Source organism: Callorhinus ursinus, unplaced genomic scaffold (assembly GCF_003265705.2).
Source record: "Callorhinus ursinus isolate GAN/ISIS: 27379988/994484 unplaced genomic scaffold, GSC_fseal_2.0 scaffold21, whole genome shotgun sequence".
Classification (NCBI taxonomy): domain Eukaryota; kingdom Metazoa; phylum Chordata; class Mammalia; order Carnivora; family Otariidae; genus Callorhinus; species Callorhinus ursinus.
The window spans coordinates 4,577,760-4,590,980 of record NW_027397083.1 but is presented as its reverse complement, the minus strand read 5'-3'; the positions used below and the strand labels follow the sequence as shown (position 1 = coordinate 4,590,980).

Below are 13,221 nucleotides of genomic sequence, written 5' to 3'. Positions count from 1 at the left end.
CACAGAGCTGGCTCTCACCCCATCTCGTGGTACAGCACAATGGCCCGTGGGCTGTCAAGATTCTGCCACACCAACACTTTCCTCATGGACCCGTCCAAGTTGCCCACTTCAATCCGGTTGGTTCCCGTGTCTGTCCAGTACACTTTCCGGCCAATGGCATCCACTGCGAGCCCATCTGTGGTTTGCAGCCCTGCAGGAAGTCAAGAGCGCACACTGGCTCCTGCCTTAAAACAGACGGGATGCTTCCCCAGCTCTGCAGCCAGACAGGGGGTCCCTGGGCTGGGAGCAAGGCCCACCTGTGGTGATGATGTCCTCATGCTGCGAGCCATCCAGATTGGCACGGCTGATGCTGTGCAGGGTACTGTCTGACCAGTACACCTTTCCTGGAAAGGGAAGGCTTAGCTCAGCCTGGACCCTCGCCTCTCCCAAAGGAACACCCATAGCTGACCCATGCCCTGAGACACCAGGGCATGTCAGAGAGTCCTCTACCCCTGAGCAGAGGAAATCAAGGGAGATACAGAAATATCGTAACAGGAATGTTCTCGGCAGAGATGGAAGCAAGGCCCCAAACCATGCCCTCATTACCAAAGAGAAAGTGCTACAGAGATGGGGCAGGGCTGTGCCAGAGGGAACAGGGAGCCCCAGGCCCTTAGCAGGAAGCAAAGGTGGTAGGAGAGGAAGAAGAGCAGCTGCAGTGGGTTAGGGACAGAGGGCCACACGGACCTTCCTGGGGATCTACTCCAATGGCAATGGTGTTCTTCATGGTAATGTTGATAGGTACCACCACGTCGGCAAAATAAGGGATGTCCAAGGAGACCATGCGTATGTCTATTCTCCTGGCGAAGATGAGGAAACTGTTCATGCCTGCCCAGGTGGGGACAAAAGGAAAGAGGAAAGTCACCCTAGCGTAGCCAGTAAGAGGATCTGGAGTAAGGCAAATGGGAGTGCATGCCCTGTCTCTGTTAGTTTCTAGGGGTGCGATCCTGGGCAAGTTCTTTAAATTGTTCAAGCCTCAGCTTCAGCATCTGTAGAATGGGGATAATAGCAGGGTATCCCGTAGGATTAGAAGAGATCATGTACAGAAAGCACTTAGCACTGGGCTTGACACACCGTCATAAATGAGAGCTCTCTGCACTTTGCAGGAACTTTTACCATGAGGTTTAAAAAACCTCATGTTAAGTGAAAGGGCTTTCCCTACAACCAGGGAGGGCCGATTCACAGATCCTTTCTCATTCGAATTGCAAGGAAGTTAGGGTTCAATTGCGGCCTGCCATGTAGCATCCCCTAGGGAGAAACATCAACTTCTAACATCTGAGCAGCCAGGCCCTGCTTCTGGGACCCTCCAACTGTCACATAAGTTGTACACTCACAAAGTGCCACTTCCAAGGGAGGGACCATGACATTGGAGAGCACATATGTTTTAGTATTTATTATACCAGCTCTCGGCAGATAGAACTAAAGTGACTTGTTCTAACCCAATCAGTGTATTATGACAATTTTCCAACACTGAAAGCAAAACATCTGAGAAAAGAGCATCCTTTTCTAAAATGCATAGAGACCCTATAAGAACAAGTTAGACTCTGCCTATGATTCTGTCTACCTGGTCCCTTGGGCCTCATCCTGGACTTCTCCTTTTCTCTAAAACTTCTTGGTCTCTCCTATGCCTCTCAGAGTACCGGGACCCACAGTTTCTCAGCCCACCCTGGAATCCACCTACAGGGAAGGAAGAGAGCCACTGCCCTTCCTGGAGAGGCTCTATCCTGGCCCGTGATGCTCCAACTTACCTGGTGAGCAGGTCTTGCCATCAGGCATCAGGTTGATGCCCGTGGGGCAGGTACAGCTGAAGCCACTCGGATTTGGGGACCGAAGACACAGATGGCTGCAGGCTCCATTCTCCCTAGCACATGGCGTGGACACTGGGTAGGGAGGAGGGGGGTCAGTGGGGAGGTCTATAGCAAAGGAAGGCTGAGGAGAAGCCACGGTGGGCCGAGGGCAGTTCACCTGGGGGCCGCCGGCGGTGGAAGACGTGGATGTCCATAAGGTTCTCCAAGTTCTCCTGCAGGGTCTCCCGGTCTAGCCCCGTCAGCCGGTCAGCGCTCTGTATACTCTTGGTCTGCCAGTCAGTCCAATAGATGCGCTCCCCATACAGGGTTAGCCCAAAGGGGTGGGGGAGCTCGCTTCCAATCAGCACCTGCCGGGGGCCCCAGCACTTGTGTCATCCCCCAGCAAGGTGAGACAGTACAGAGTGGCGATCAAGAGGGAGCCACTTCCACATGTGGAGTCAGGATGCAGTTCCTCCACTACCACCTGCTGTGCAACCTTGAGCAAGAGCTGGTTATAAAATCTCTCTGAGGGACGCCTGGGTGGCCCAGCCGGTTAAGTGGCTGCGTTCGGCTCAGGTCATGATCCTAAGGTCCTGGGATCAAGTCCTGCATAGGGCTCCTTGCTCAGCGGGGAGCCTGCTTCTCCCTCTGCCTGCCACTCCCCCTGCTTGTGCTCGCTCGCTCTCTCTCTCTGATTAAAAAAAAAAAAAACTCTCTGAGCTTTGGTTTGCCAATCTGTGATATGATCGTGATGGCGCCTGGCTCCAAGGGTTGTGTGATGATAGTAAAAGATCATGTATGATTTACATAACCTCAGAGTACCTCTGCACAAATTATTTATTAATTACAAAAGGAAAAACAGCAACTGCACAGTGGATACCACCTTAACCAACCACCTTACCCACGCCAAGTTAATTTCACTGTAAAGGGAGAAGCTGACCTCTGTGCCTGCACAGAGACACAACTTTATTTAATGTAGTACCCCTGCCCCAAACACATTGAATCTAAGGAAACAGCAGACGGATTGAGGGACATTCTACAAAATAACTGGCGTTGTTTGATTTTTAAAAATACAAAGGTCAACAAAGACATAGAAAGGACTTATTTCCTTGACTGGATGGGTTAAATAATTATGAGGAAGTGTTCCAGATTAGAGGTTAATCTGGAACCTGATTACTAAACACACTTGTGATCTGGGATTGGATTCTGGCCTCAGAAAGAAAAAAAAGGAAAAAAATAGCTATAAAGGATATTATTGGGGCAATTGGTGGTGAGACTGAATATGGACTGTTAATTAGACAGTAATATTGTATCAATGTTAAACTTCCTGATTTTGATCGTTGCACTGTGGTTACTTAAGACAATGTCCTTGTTCTTAGGAAATCGAAATATTTTGGGGTCAAGGGCAGGATGTTTCCAATTTAATCTCAGAGGGTTCAGAAAAATAATAATATGTGTGTGTGTGTGTGTGTGTGTGTGTGGTTAGAAAGAGAATGGTTCACCGATTTGACAATTCTTACAACTTTTCTGTAAATTTGAAATTATACCAATAAACAACAGCAAAAACAAAGAGGGCGATCTCTCACAGGTCCAGGAGGCAATTGGTGATTAAATAATGTCAGTTGTGACAGTTAGGAGGAAGGTCTGTGCACCACAATCTACACAAAGCCCTAGCTTCCCTTCATCACCAGGCAACAATCCCCCACCCAGCCTCCTCGGCTCTGGAGGGCAGCCACAGCCTCAAAGGAAGAGCACACCCCTCATGCTGGTCCCATCATGCCTGGGTCCTTCTAGCTGCCGGCCAGGGAGTGCTGCCCCGGAGGCTGTCAGGGTTGGGGGAGGATGCCTTAACACCACCCTTACCTTCCTCTTGCTGCCATCCAGACCAGCAAATTCAATCGTCTTCATGCCAGCATCCGCCCAGTAAAGCCGCTGGGACCCGTAGTCAATGGCTAATCCATTAGGCCAGGTCAGATTGGAAGAGATGATGACCTGGCGGCCGGAGGCATCCATGCCAGCTCGTTCAATCTTGGGGCTAGCACCCCAGTCGGTCCAATACATGTACCTGGGCACAGGCAAAGAAGCTCTTACAAGCCTTCTAGTTAACACGCCGTGGGGACTTGGGGTGCCTGGGGTGTCAGCTACTTGCACTTGTTGCCCCAGCCTCCTGCCTCAGCTCCCAGCCCCAACCTGGGCTCAAAGCTCTCTCCGAAGGTGTCGTATGTTCTATCACTATCCAAAGGTTCCCCGGGGTTTTAATAAAGGCAGAGCCCAATGGCTCAAGGAGTGTTCGGCAAATGAGGCCTATTTGGGGATAAAGAAAGAGGGGAAGAAGAATGGGGTGCAGGAAATGTTTCCTTGGGGGCACCTGGGTGGCTCAGTTGGTTAAACGACTGCCTTCAGCTCAGGTCATGATCCTGGAGTCCCAGGATCGAGTCCCACATTGGGCTCCCTGCTCAGCAGGGAGTCTGCTTCTCCCTCTGACCCTCCCCGCTCTCATGTGCTCTCTTCTCTCTCTCTCTCTCTCAAATAAATAAATCTTAAAAAAAAAATGTTTCCTTGGGGCGCCTGGGTGGCTCAGTTGGTTAAGGTCTGCCTTCGGCTCAGGTCATGATCCCAGGGTCCTTGGGATCGAGCCCCATGTCGGTCTCCCTGCTCAGTGGAGAGCCTGCTTTTCCCTCTCCCTCTGCCTGCTTCTCCCCCTGCTTGTGATCTCTATCTCTCTGTCAAATAAATAAATAAAATCTTAAAAAAAAAAGAAAGAAAGAAATGTTTCCTTGACTGGATGGGTTAAATAATTATGGTACACAAATTCAATGGAATTCTTCCATATAACCATGAAGAAGAATAAGACAGTTCTATATTACCAAGTGGAAAGATATCCAGGATATATAGTTAAGTGAAAAAAAAAAAACCAAGTTACAAAACAGTATACCATTGTGGTAGAACCAAAGCCACCACCACAACCACAACAAATATATATATATATATATATATATATATACACATGTAAAAGAAAATCTGGAAAAATAACCCTAAACTGTTAACTGTTAGCAATGGTTATTGCTGGAGAGTGAGGCTATAGGAAATCTTCACTTACTACAGATTTATTTACTTATTTGTTTGTTGGTTGGTTTATTTACAATGAGTTCCTTTTGTTAGCAGACAAAAAAAAAAGATGAAAAAATTTAAAAGGTTTCCTTGTCCACTGGGGGCGGGGGCAGAGTTGTCACTGTGCCTCTTCGGTTTCTGTAGATGCTCTTGCTGCCTGTGCCCATAAGCTCTGGCCATTCTCGCTAACCTCCAGACTCCCCTCTAGTGCTCAGAGCTGTGCAATGGGTGGAGCTTGTCCCAAAGGAACAGGTGCTCACCCGCCCATGGGTTCCACCACGATGTCCCGGGGACGATCAAGGTTCTCCCAGATGAGAACTGTCCTCATGCTGCCATCTGTGTTGGCCACTTCAATCCGGTCTGTCCCTACCAAGAAGTAAGGGGCAAAGATATTAACTCTATTCTTGGTCCTTCACCCTACTGCCTTCCACTCCCAGCACAGAGCCTGGCATGCTGGAGATGATCAGGAAATATTTTACAACAGATGCGCAACAGATACTGAGTGAACTGAATTTGGAGAAGATGATGCTGCAGGTCCAAGGACCACACTGTGAGTAGCTCTGGTATAAGGCATTCCTCTTGCCTCCCAGACTCACCTGGCTCATAGAAAATGCTTGTTTTATTAAGACAGTGATGTAAGGAAAACCACAGGGCAGAGTTTCCTTCTCTGAAATGCCTCAAAACATTTCTGAGAACCAGCTACACAGGCAGCTACAGGCAGTAGCTGCCTTCTGATTGGCAAATGCCAAACCCTCGGATATGAGCGTCTAGCTTCAGCTCTGCAGCAGCCCCACCACTTCTGACCTGCCAAGAACTTTAGGCCAAGACAAGTGGTCTAGGAGGGGCCCCTTCTACCTGAAGCTAGAATTTCAATAAGAAGACTCCCACAGAGCCAGGCCATGGCTGCCCTGAACATACCTGCATCTGTCCAGTATAGCTTGTTGGTGACCCAATCGATGGCTAGGCCTGCTGGACTCTCCAAACTGGTATCCACTACCACCTAGACAGAAAGCAAAGCTGTTATCACCAACTGGACTTGTACCTCAGCTCTGGGGCCCAGCTGTACCAATTCTCAAGGTTGGCAAAGGTATGGGAAGCCTTGACCCAGGAGAAGCTGGATTCCGCCCCTCAGTCTCTGCCCTCCCCGATGGGCCCTACCTCCTGTCCTGTTCCATCCCACTTGGCCCTGCTGATGGTGTCAGTGCTGACATCTGTCCAGTACACGTGGTCATCCCGGGAGTCCCAGTCAAGGGCCACAGCACTGCGCACGTCAGCCAGTGGGATGACATCGTCGGACAGGTCCTCTGTGTCGAAGCTGATCCGACGGATGTCCATCCTTCGGGCAAAAAGCAGGAACTTGTCAAGACCTGATCAAAGGCCGAAAGGGGTCTTCTTTTAATGCTCTAAATTCAATCACAGTGACAGACACAGACGCTCACCTGTGTGACATCTGGTTCAATCACACTTCCTGGGATCTGGTGCCCTTTGTCCCCTACTCTTCACACTTCAGGCCCTCTGTGAGCACTGGGCAGGCCCGTGTTGACAGACTCAGGCTTTAGGGTCAATGGACTAGGAAACAGACTCTCCCCAGGGTCCAGAAGTGTATCCTGTTTAAGCATCTGTCAGCTTCACCTCCTTTTCTCTCCTCTTTGCTCAGCCTCTTTGGACACACCGGCTGTCTGTCTGTCCACCCCCACCCGACCTTGCTCACTTCCATGCCTGCTTCAGGGCTTCCGCTCCACTCCATCCCCTACATCCTTCTCTTCACAACATTACCCAACAATGACTACTGAGCACTCACTCCTTGCCAGGCCTGCCTTGCCTCCTTTACTCTCATAGCAACTCTTCGTGATTCACGTCATTCTTATTCTCATTTCCTAGATTAGCAACCCTGAGACTAACAGCAGGTCAAGGAGCTTGCCCAGCTTCCCCCAGCTACAAATCACCAGAGCTGGGACTTGAATTCAGGTCTGGCTCTGGAGAAGGAGCTCTGGCTACCCCCTTACACAGCTGCTTCCCCCTGGCTCTTCTCCATCCCTTGCCCCATTCCGGTCTATCTGAATATTTCTCAGTATACATTTCTGCCTGGAAGGCACTTCCTGCCTCACTTCACCGAGTGTCTTCTTTTAAGCTCTGGGAAATGCTTAGGGGGAGCTCCTGGGGAAACCTGTTGTACCTCACTGAGACAAGAGGGACAAAGCTGGCACTTACAAGAATGCAAGGAAGGTAGGTTCTCAATCAATGCGTGTTGAATGAATAGCCCCTGTTCCTCTGAATAGTTTCCCTAATATCACTCTCTGGAAAGGACCCAGATCCCAAGAGAAGTTTGGTTTTAACACAGGACAAGAGGGTCAGTGAGTACACAGCAGTAAACAAGAGCAACTGCTGATGTGTGAGGAATTACCCCTAGCTCCTTGCTGGTGATGTCTTACTCCTGGATCACCCCTCTCTGGACTATTCTTAGGAAAAGTCACCTGCAACTCTGAGCTAGACAGGGCTACCCTCTCAAGGCAATAACCCTGCAGGAGCTCAAAGGAAGCCAAAATAGCAGTTCAGGGAGCGACCAGGGAACCCCATAATCTCCCACTCATTAGACACTTACTTATCCAGGGTCTATGTATACAGAGCATCACCAGAGGTCCTAACCTTGGCTCTCTGGTCTAGGAGCTAGAAGGAAGTCTTTAATAGGGTGAGGCTACAGGTAAAGAGACAGAAACCCCTACTTTCTACAAGGGCCTGGAACCCTCTCGCTGCCTACGGATAAAGCATCCTATCTGGTGAAATGATCCACCAGCCTGGTTGCAGGTATTCATGCTCAACTGGGTTGTGTCACTGAGCCCTTGGGCCTCAGCTTGGATATAGGAGCCATCAGCCTCTTAAGTTCTTCCTCTCCGGGGGCTATCTGAGGAGCCTGGCTCTTCCCCATGACAGGCAATCCCTTGAATTCCTATCTCCTGTTCCTTCCGCCCACCTTCACAAGGCACGTCCACTAAGGCGGGTGCCCCAGACCCACTTACTCTGGGCACAGGCGTGGCTGCTGATCTTGCGGAAACCGGTGGGGCAGGCACAGGTATAGTTCTGGCCACTGGGCAGACACAGGTGGGTGCAGCCTCCATTGTTGTCCCCACAGCGGTTCTTCCCTGTTCAAAGAGCCCAGAGCAAAAGGGTCAGGAAAGACCAAAGGTTGGCAGAGTCCCCCCCAAGGCAAGTGAATGGGGTTTAGCCAGGGTGTGAGTTCCCTGGAAGGAGGAACTACGTCTCATTATTTTTTATATCTGTCCCAGCTGCGAACACAGTGACTCCCTGACAGAAGAGATATCCTATAGGGGGCCTGGGTGGCTCAGTTGGTTAGGCGACTGCCTTCGGCTCGGGTCATGGTCCCGGGGTCCCGGGATCGAGTCCCACATCAGGCTCCCTGCTCAGCGGGGAGTCTGCTTCTCCCTCTGACCCTCCTCCCTCTCATGCTGTCTCTCATTCTCTCTCTCAAATAAATAAATAAAAATCTTAAAAAAAAAAAAAAAGAGATATCCTACAAATGTTTGCATGAATCAGATGGGGACAGTGAAGCCGATTTTCTTGACTCTCGATGTTGTATTCCAAATGTCCAGCAGAGGGAGAAATTGGCCCGTATCCGTGCCAACCACAAATTTCCGGGCCAGAAACAATGGCAGCTGAGACAGGTGCAGGGAAGGTTCTCAGAGGCACCAGAGGTCTACCAGGTGGGTCGTTTCTTACCTGCAGGCTGGCGCTGGGGGTGCAGGGTGTGGATGTCCATGGGGAAATGGAGTTTGTTGCGAATGATCTCTTGGTTCTTGCCAGTGAATTTGTTAGCACTATTGATGCTCTTGGTGTGCCAATCTGTCCAGTACAGGCTGTCTTCAAACACGGTGATGGCAAAGGGATGGGGGAGGCCTATGGAAAGTCCAGAAGGACCTCAGTCCAGACAGAGCCTACCATGGGCTCCAGGCCCAGGCCTGGCAACTGCGCCAATCTCACCCGCTGCCAAGGTTCCTGGGGGCTGGGATTGGGGAAGAAGGATGAGAGATGAAGGACAGCGGAGAAAGGGCCTCACCCTGGCTAATGACAGCCTTGCGGTGACTCCCGTCCAGATTGGCCCTCTCAATGACATGGTGCTTAGCATCCACCCAGTACATACGATGCCCAGCATAGTCAATGGTGAGGCCATTGGGCCAGAAGAGGTGAGTATCGGCAATGATGCGGCGTCCAGAGCCATCCATGCTGGAGGCCTCAATGCGGGGGGTGTTGCCCCAGTCTGTCCAGTAGATGGTACTAGGAAGAGACAAAAGGAAATTGAGAGACAGGCAGCAGAAGGCAGGTAGTAACAGGAATAATAATCAGACTGGGGCCTTTTATCCATTTAACCCAGGGGAGTCCAACTAGTAGGAGGCACATTCTGTGTGTAGTCCACGGAGTGTTTTCTAAATGTCTGAATTTAAGTGTCTCTAGCAGGGCATTTATTCATTTAACAATTCTTTTTTTTTTTAAAGATTTTGTTTATTTGACAGAGAGAGACACAGCGAGAGAGGGAACACAAGCAGGGGAAGTGGGAGAGGGAGAAGCAGGCTTCCCACCGAGCAGGGAGCCCGATGCGGGGCTTGATCCCAGGACCCTGGGATCATGACCTGAGTCGAAGGCAGATGCATAATGACTGAGCCACCCAGGCGCCCCCCCACTTATTTTTAATAGTACCTGCAGGGCTGTCTCTTAGGGATTAGGAGTATAGCAGTGAACAGAACAAAAATCCCAACCCTTGTGGGAGACAATTTTTTGTTATTTCTCAAATAACAAAAATTATTAATTTGTATTAATTAGTTCAACCCTATGAACTAATAATAAAAATATTAAGCACCTGCAATGATTTAATGTGTCTTAGCCATTTAAAATGCATCACATTTTGGGTGGGTAAAATAGGTAAAGGGGGTCAAAAGGTACAAACTTCTAATTATATAATAAGTAAGTCATGGGAATGGAACGTACGGCATGGTGACTATAGTTAATCACACTGTACTGTATTATTTCCAAGTCGCTAAGAGAGTAGATCTTAAAAGTTCTCATCACAAGAAAAAATTGGGGCGCCTGGGTGGCTCAGTCGTTAAGCCTCTACCTTTGGCCCAGGTCATGATCCTGGGGTCCTGGGATCGAGCCCCACATCAGGCTCCCTGCTCAGCAGGGAGCCTGCTTCTCCCTCTTCCACTCCCCCTGCTTGTGTTCCCTGTCTCTCTGTATCTCTGTCAAATAAATAAAATCTTTAAAAAAAATTGTTGTAACTGTTGTACACTGACAGATGTTAACGAGACTTATTGCAGTGATCATTTTGCAATATACACAAATACTGAATCATTATGCTGTACACTGAAACTAATATAAGGTTATATATGTCAATTATACCTCCATTTTATTTTTTTAAAGATCTTATTTATTTATTTGACAGAGAGACACACAGCAAGAGAGAGAACACAAGCAGGGGGAGTGGGAGAGGGAGAAGCAGGCTTCCCGTGGAGCAGGGAGCCTGATGTGGGGCTTAATCCCAGGACCCTGGGATCATGACCTGATTCGAAGGTAGACGCTTAATGACTGAGCCACCCAGGCGCCCCTGTACCTCCATTTTAAAAAGTGAGTCTCTTTTAAAATCTTCACACGGCTAGGAGGTAGGTGTGCTTTTTTTTATCCCCAATTATAAGTGACTGAGAGGAGGCAGATATAGACTGACCCAAGACCACATAGCCATTTCCTGCAGAGCCAGGACTCAAATCCAGGCATGTCTGGGTGCAGAGCCCATGCTGTTTTAAGGCCACACTGTGAAGAGGCCCCTCCAACAAGGTCTGGCCCAAGAACTGTCCCCAGAGGTTGCAAGAGGGGTTTGGGAGCTTGAGACACAACTCACTCACCCTTCCATGGGGTGCAAGGCAATAGCCCGGGGCTTCTCAAGGTTTTGCCACAGCAGGACCTTCCGATGGGCCCCGTCCAGGTTGGCGACCTCAATCCTTGATGTCCCTGAGTCGGTCCAATAGAGTTTGTCATGGACCCAATCCACAGCCAGGCCCCCTGATGGAAAGAGGCAGCAAGAAAGTGTCAGGGATTCAGTCAAGTGACCTCTGTGTCCACGTAACAAGAGCCAAATCTTACAGGAAGATGTTGGGTTGGGCGCTGTTCTGACCATGTTACGTATACCAACTCACTTGATCATCAGAACAACTCTGGGAGCTCGATACTAGAATCTCCGTGAAGATGGAGAAACTGAGGCAGAGAGAAGTCGAGGAACTGTCCAAGGTCAAGCACTTCCTCCTCTCAGCCAACCATATTCTACTTCCTGAATCCTGGCTCCCTGACCCACGCCCAGGGTCCGCCCCCCCCCGCCCCCCACCCCCCGCAACAGCACCGCACTGGCTCAAGGGTTTGCAAACCGGCTCAGAGTTTTGTAGAGGTACTTCAGAAGTTCCATAAGCATATGAGTCAAATGTGCATGATACCAAATTCTAATCCACTTAACAGGCTTGTAGAATGGCCTAAGATTACAGAGTGAGCTCTTGTTTTTTTAATCTGTAAACATTTGGATATATCTATCTGGGTTGAGGAGAATATTCTTAATACTAAGCAATCAAAACGAAAGTCTGAACTGAACCAAATGCTAAGACTTAGAGCGAATTGTAACTGCTGCCCATAAAGCTCTGATTTCAAATGATTACATTCATCAAAACATCTCATTACTATTGAGCCCAATAATGAGCAAATGCCATAAACCTGAATCCATAAAATTCATGTTTTCCCTACTAGAATTCCATCCAAGATTTCACTGGAATAAAAAGACGTTCTGCTGCCCAAGGCTTGCAAGCCACTATCCTGTGCACACACTGTGGCCCTGCCCTTCCCCCCAGGGCCTCATTTCCTACCTGGGCTCTCGAGCCCTGTAGACACAACCTCCTCCACGTTGCTGCCATTGAGATTGGCACGGAGGATCCGGTCCAGGGTGACGTCTGACCAGAAGACGAGCTCGCGCCGGTGGTGGAAATCAAGGGCAATGGCGTTCTCCAGGTTGTTGAGCAGCAACGTGTACTCAGAGCGGTGCGGCAGCACCTGCCGGATGTCGATGCGATTGGCGAACAGTAGCACAGGCTCCGGCCCTGGGACGTGGCATAGAAATGGGGCCCCCACTTGGCTCCAGAGCTGCCCCTGACACCCATCAGCATGCACCCCCAGCTCCTCAGTGGACAAATGGGGCCCCCTGTCCCTGAGAGCATGTCCAGAGCTGCTGGGAGCAGGACTAGAAGAGTGGGAGCCTCCAAAGCATACTCTCCCACACACCCCACCCCAGCAGCGATTTTCTTGGGGCTCAGAATGCAACTCACAGCTCCATTTTACTGAGATGAAAACCCTCTCTACCTGTCAGCAAATCCCCAGGGACCGGAGCCCCCGGATGTCTCCAGGCTCAGCCCTCTGCCCAGCGAGCCGAACGCCAATAGCCCTTACCCAGAGCCTTGCAGCTGCGCCGGTCGGGCCGGAGCTCATAGCCTGCTTCACACCAGCACTGGAAGGCCCCTTCACTGTTGGTGCAGCCCTGGCTGCAATACCCCTCCTCCGCGCATTCATTCACATCTGGGAGGACCGGGCAGGGTCAGGAGATCTCCATTCTGCCATCCTCCCACCCCAACTCCCAGGCTGACTAGTGGCTTCCCTGCCCACATACCCATCTACTCTGCAGGCCTAGTGGGAAGGCTATACAAGTGATTAAGGGCTTCAAGGTCATGGAGACCTAGGCTGGAATCCCAACTCTGCTCTCACCGGCTCTGTGGCCATCAGTAAGTTACTTAACCTCCTGGGCTTCGGTTTTCCCATCTGTGAAACAGACAGGACCATCGCCACCTGCTAGGGGGATGATGAAATGAGGTCGCATCCGTCAAATGTCAGACCCAGGGGAGACACAGCTGCCTGTCCGCTGCCCCTGCCCAGCTCCAAAGCAGGCCCCAGCTCACCCTGGCACATGTGCCCATCCTCGGTGAGCCGGAAGCCTGTGTGGCAGGTACACTGCACCACCCCCCGCACCATCTGGCACTTCTGGGCGCAGCCACCGTTGTTAACATTGCAGTTCTCCTCGCCCGTCCGGGGCCCTGTGCCAGCCAAGCCAGAGATGGGAGTTGAGCCCAGAATCCTCCCCCAGACAGCCAACTTGGCATTCCACCTGGACCACGAAGAACAGCTCCCGAGGCTGCAAGAATCCCTAGGGAGGATTCTCTTTGAACCACATGGGTGGGGTTCAGCCACAGACCAG

At 50.4% G+C, this 13,221-nt stretch overlaps 1 protein-coding gene across 3 annotated transcripts in view; it reads right to left on the bottom strand.

The window, feature by feature from the left end:
• LRP4 (LDL receptor related protein 4) overlaps positions 1-13,221 on the bottom strand; it is a 55,375-nt gene that overhangs the window by 24,252 nt on the left and 17,902 nt on the right. For all 3 annotated transcript variants that reach the window (XR_012381811.1, XM_025879460.2, XM_073904669.1), the window contains 16 exons: positions 12,926-13,060; positions 12,423-12,548; positions 11,846-12,076; positions 10,844-11,000; positions 9,007-9,224; positions 8,670-8,846; positions 7,952-8,074; positions 6,093-6,301; positions 5,853-5,934; positions 5,195-5,300; positions 3,687-3,888; positions 2,002-2,191; positions 1,785-1,916; positions 724-864; positions 297-383; positions 19-190 (listed from right to left, as the gene is read on the bottom strand). Coding sequence is in view for 2 of the 3 variants with exons in the window: in XM_025879460.2 (XP_025735245.2) it covers positions 19-190; positions 297-383; positions 724-864; positions 1,785-1,916; positions 2,002-2,191; positions 3,687-3,888; positions 5,195-5,300; positions 5,853-5,934; positions 6,093-6,301; positions 7,952-8,074; positions 8,670-8,846; positions 9,007-9,224; positions 10,844-11,000; positions 11,846-12,076; positions 12,423-12,548; positions 12,926-13,060 (2,488 nt within the window). In the remaining variant the exon portion in view is untranslated. The remainder of the gene's footprint in view (positions 1-18; positions 191-296; positions 384-723; positions 865-1,784; positions 1,917-2,001; positions 2,192-3,686; positions 3,889-5,194; positions 5,301-5,852; positions 5,935-6,092; positions 6,302-7,951; positions 8,075-8,669; positions 8,847-9,006; positions 9,225-10,843; positions 11,001-11,845; positions 12,077-12,422; positions 12,549-12,925; positions 13,061-13,221) is intronic.